A 4,394-nucleotide genomic window follows, 5' to 3' on the forward strand; every position below is an offset into this window, starting at 1 on the left:
AGAAATAGAAGCGATTAATGATTTTATTATGGTTTAATACGATAGTTTCTTTTAACCGTAGCGCCATGACCGCAGCCTGCAGCTCAAGCTTCGGTATGGTATGGTAGCGCGTTGGCGCGCAGCTTGACTTTGCCATAACAAATCTAACGATAACCCTACCATCACTCACTACACGCCAGTAAGCCACAGCTGCCAACGCTTCCTCACTTGCGTCAGAGAAGATGTGTAACTCTGCAGGAATACTTTCGAAGTCCCGCACGTAGCAACGCGGAATTCGAAATTGCTCAACCTTTGGCAATTCGTTAAGCCACATTTTCCATTTGTGATAGATGTCGTTTGGCAATGGCTGGTCCCATTCGATACCAGCTCTCCACACTTCCTGCATCAACACTTTCGCGCTTACCATAAAGTCCACTAGAAAGCCGAATGGATCGAAGATCGACATGTTGAGGCTCAGCATCTCCCTTTTAGTAGGCCTCCTTGCGTGCATAACAATTTCTTGTGGGACTTTATGTAGTCGTAAGATGTATACAAAAACATCTGGTTTTGACAACCAGTGCATTCCTAATATTCTATCCGCTTCTTTTTCAATGCACACATCACCTGCACTGCTTGCAGAGCTGCCACATGCTGTTTTTAAATTTTCCGAATTTGAAATTATGTTTCGTAACACGAAACCTGCAGTTCGATGGATTCGAATAACTTCCGGTACTACTATTAGAGCCTCTTTCTCCGTTTGAAAACAATCGACGTAGTCGTCCAATAGTGCCTTTCAGTGATAGCGTGCACGGCACGTGGGCTCACTGCTGCAAATTCCTTGGCATTGACGTTTTTTACATACTGCGCTATCGTGGGTGAACAAGTGGCTCCGAAAATCATTCGCTCCATCCTGAATATTTCCACCGGCTTTGATGGATCTCCATTTCTCCAGAGGAACCGCTGGCTGTCTTTATCTTCGTCGGCCGTTACAATTTGATGAAACATCTCTTTAATGTCTCCACAGACGGCGATTGGAGCTTGCCTGAACTTAAAGAGTATCGAAATCAGTGATTTGTTAATGTCGGGTCCTGACAGAAGAGCTTTGTTTAGTGACATTCCTTGCACTTCGGCGGCCGCATCGAAAACGATTCGTATTCCCTTTTTATTTAGGTTTCTCACACCAAAATGCGGCAAATAAAATGTTTTAGCGGTAACTTGCTGGATTTCAGCGGATGTTAATTTTTTTGCATAGCCCTTTTTCAAATAATCATTCATTTTGGCGCAATAGTCTACCGAATACTCTTTGTCTCTAGCCATTTTTTTCTCAACACTTTGTAACCGATTCAAGGCCATCCGGTAACTCTCTGGGAACGGTGGCACATTTTCTTTCCATAAAAGACCACATTCATAGCGGCCGCCTAATCGCTTTGTTTTAGCTTCCAAAATCGCCAGCGCTCGCTCATCAGATTTAGGCATTATCTTTTTTGAATCAACTTTAATACCAAATGACTCGATATCGAAATACTTTTGCATCATGTCATGCATTTTGTGCGCGACGTCTTCCGATTTTTGCACCTTCCTCAAATGTAATGCACGAAGTGGTTGCAACGAGGGCGTCGCGTTAATTGCCCCATAAATCACCCAGCCTAACCTTGTTTGGCCTGCACCCATAGTTTGGCGTGGAGCTTCTATTGGGACTGTCAAAAAGGCGTGATTGAGGCTTAGAATAACCTTTGGCTTAACGTTGGTATAATCGGTGAGTGTTAATCCCAAAAGATGAGAGTTTGTGCCTGATTTTGTTAACTCTCCAATATGGCAGCTTTGTATTGGCAACGACAAATTTGCAGAACTGAAAACGTTATGCACCTCATACTTCTCGGAATCGTTTTCCACACCGCTGATTGTTATGGTCACACGTTCGGCTTTTTGTGTATTTGTTTGCTCATTTAACCATTGCAACTCCAATATTTCAGCTTTGCCGCGAATTCCAAGTGCCAAGGCAAGGTCTTGGTCGATCATGGACACGTTCGCCCCATCGTCGACGAAGGCATAGGTAGTTATAACCTTTTCTCGGCCATACAGTTTTATGGAAGAGGACGTTGTGCGAGTAGCAATCGGCATGACAATTTCGGCGTTCAATATGTTGTTGGGCGTCTGCCTGCGGTCGTGCAGCTCCTAGTTCGCTTGATGCATTGGCTGCTCCGCGGCGTCTGGGCGGTACACCAGCAAAATCGATGTGGAGCAAATGATGGTGAACTTGTCGGCAGCCGTTTTTTCCACAGCTTTTGCGTGAAAGGCATTGTTGCGTACGGTGGCCTTTTCTTAAGCATGAGAAGCAAAGCTTTAATGCCTTCACTTGCTTCCAACGATCATCACTTGTCATATGTAAAAAAGATTGACATTCATTTAAAGTGCCGCACTCACCCTCACAATTGGGACATATTCTGTGAAAAACGCTCACGCAGGCGTACTGACGATTGTTGGATGCCGTTCGGCGACCCTGAGCCAATTTGGTTCTCAATTGCAGTTGATTCCGCGAATTCCCCTCATAAGGTAGCGTGTAGGCTACGATGTTTGCCAGGCGGCGTAACGTGATCAACCAATTGCTGAAATCCACAATCGTTGGGGGACGCTCCAATTCAAGACATTTTTCCGCCCACCGCATTTGACGTGGTGTCGGCAATTTAGCAACAAGTTCACTGATCAGTGTTGGATTAGAGAGGTGGTGGAACCCGTCCACATTTTGAAGGAATGTCGCCATGTTTGCTATTTTGTTGGCAAAATTTACCAGAGATTCGAGGTGACCATCGACTAAAGGCGGTATCGATCTGACTTTTTCAATTTGGCTCTTGATCAACTGTTCTGGCCGTCCGAAGGTTTCGCGCAGTATCTCGAGGATTGCGGCTACGTTGGCAGAATTGACCAGCAACGACTCCACGGCTTCTCGTGCTCGGCCTTTGAGAGCATCACGTAGGCGCATTATATTGTGCAAATTAGAGTATTCGAATTCAAGCGTCGTACCCTCGAAAGTTTCGATGAACGCCTGCCAATCTTCAGGAGTACCTGAAAATATAGGAAGGGGATATATTTTCTTAGCAGCGCTGCTCGTAGAGTGCTGGCTCTCTTCGCGAAGATATGATGTAACACGCGGTGCCTGTGCATATGGCTGTTGCGTTGACTGCAACCAAGCATGCGCTGGCTGCGCGGCTGCCTGTGGAGATCGCGTTGCTGATTGCGACCAAGCATGCGCTGGCTGCGCGGCTGCTTGCGAAAATAGCGGTGCTGACTGCGCCCAAGCATGCGCTGGCTGCGCGGCAGCTTGGGCAAATGGCGGTGCTGACTGCGAACAAACGTACGCTGGCTGCGCGGCCGTTTGCGAAAGGGGTGGTGCTGGCTGAGGCACCGTGAGTGATGGCGGTGCGGGTGGCAATGACGTCTGCGATGATTGCGGTATGGGGAAATTACATGCTGGCTGCGTGGTCGAGTTCGTAGATGGCTGTGCTGGCTGCGGCTCTTCTGACGTTAATAGCGAAGATGCGGAAGTTCTTGGCGGCGATTTGGATCTAGCTTGCAAAAATTCAGAACGTAGTTGCTGTGTGTTGGAAACGAGTAGCTTTTGCATGGCGTGCATTTGGCGCTTGAACTCGTTTTGCATTTCATCCAACTGGCGTCTAAACCCATCGAGGTTAACACTTACCGGCTGTGGTTGTACTGATGATGGGTTCGAGGTTGATATCTTGGCGGGTGTAGTTTTTGCTGTTTACCGGACGAATCTTGCTGCTTTTCGGCGCCCGAACTGCGCTGTTGCTGGGCAGACAAATTCTGCTGCTGCTGCGACTGGGCAGGCGTGCGGGATTGTTCGTTCGACATTTTGTCACTTGGCGGGTTAGGAGGGGACATCTCTACGACAAATTCTTCAAGACGAACGGGCAACAGTCCTTTGTTTTTCCTTTGACTCCTTCTCGGCGTATTTGGGCTGCTTGACATAGACTTGATGAACGACGATTAACAGAAATGGACAGGAACAATGGCAATAATTGCGACAATAGAATAAAGTTGTGCTTTTTTACGTACTTCGAATAAACTTGGGAGAATCTCTGCTGCTACAAATAAAGGGGAATCTCGAGTAACAGTATGGTTTGATTTCCACTTGGATTCTCAACTTTGGTTTATTCTCTAAGACAAGAAATACAAAAAATGCAATTTACAGATAGTACAAGCTATATACATAGGTTGACTCTACTCACATTGGTTTCGCTCCGTAGACAAGTAAAAAAGAACGGAATTTGCTAGAAGCGGGACTACTTATAGCTTGACTTAATACATAAGATTAATACATAAATGACATTCAAATACAGATACAATACACCGCTATTCGTGCTCTGCAACATTTGTAGGGTTGCCATCATCGACAT

At 46.3% G+C, this 4,394-nt stretch overlaps 2 protein-coding genes across 2 annotated transcripts in view; both read right to left on the reverse strand.

The window, feature by feature from the left end:
- Positions 1–2,066: 2,066 nt before the first annotated feature.
- On the reverse strand, positions 2,067–3,925 carry LOC118749827 (the record flags this gene model as incomplete). Its single annotated transcript, XM_036484609.1, is given in 1 exon segment — positions 2,067–3,925. A coding segment is annotated over 1 exon segment (1,568 nt), but the record flags the coding sequence as incomplete, so codon positions are not given.
- A 187-nt stretch (positions 3,926–4,112) lies between these two features.
- Positions 4,113–4,394, reverse strand: part of LOC118749837 — a 2,145-nt gene continuing 1,863 nt past the window's right edge. The window contains exon 2 of the mRNA XM_036484618.1: positions 4,113–4,370. Coding sequence (XP_036340511.1) covers positions 4,351–4,370 — 20 coding nt within the window. The 3' untranslated portion in view covers positions 4,113–4,350. The remainder of the gene's footprint in view (positions 4,371–4,394) is intronic.

Source organism: Rhagoletis pomonella, unplaced genomic scaffold (assembly GCF_013731165.1).
Source record: "Rhagoletis pomonella isolate Grant_MI unplaced genomic scaffold, Rhpom_1.0 Rhpom_scaffold_00001, whole genome shotgun sequence".
Classification (NCBI taxonomy): domain Eukaryota; kingdom Metazoa; phylum Arthropoda; class Insecta; order Diptera; family Tephritidae; genus Rhagoletis; species Rhagoletis pomonella.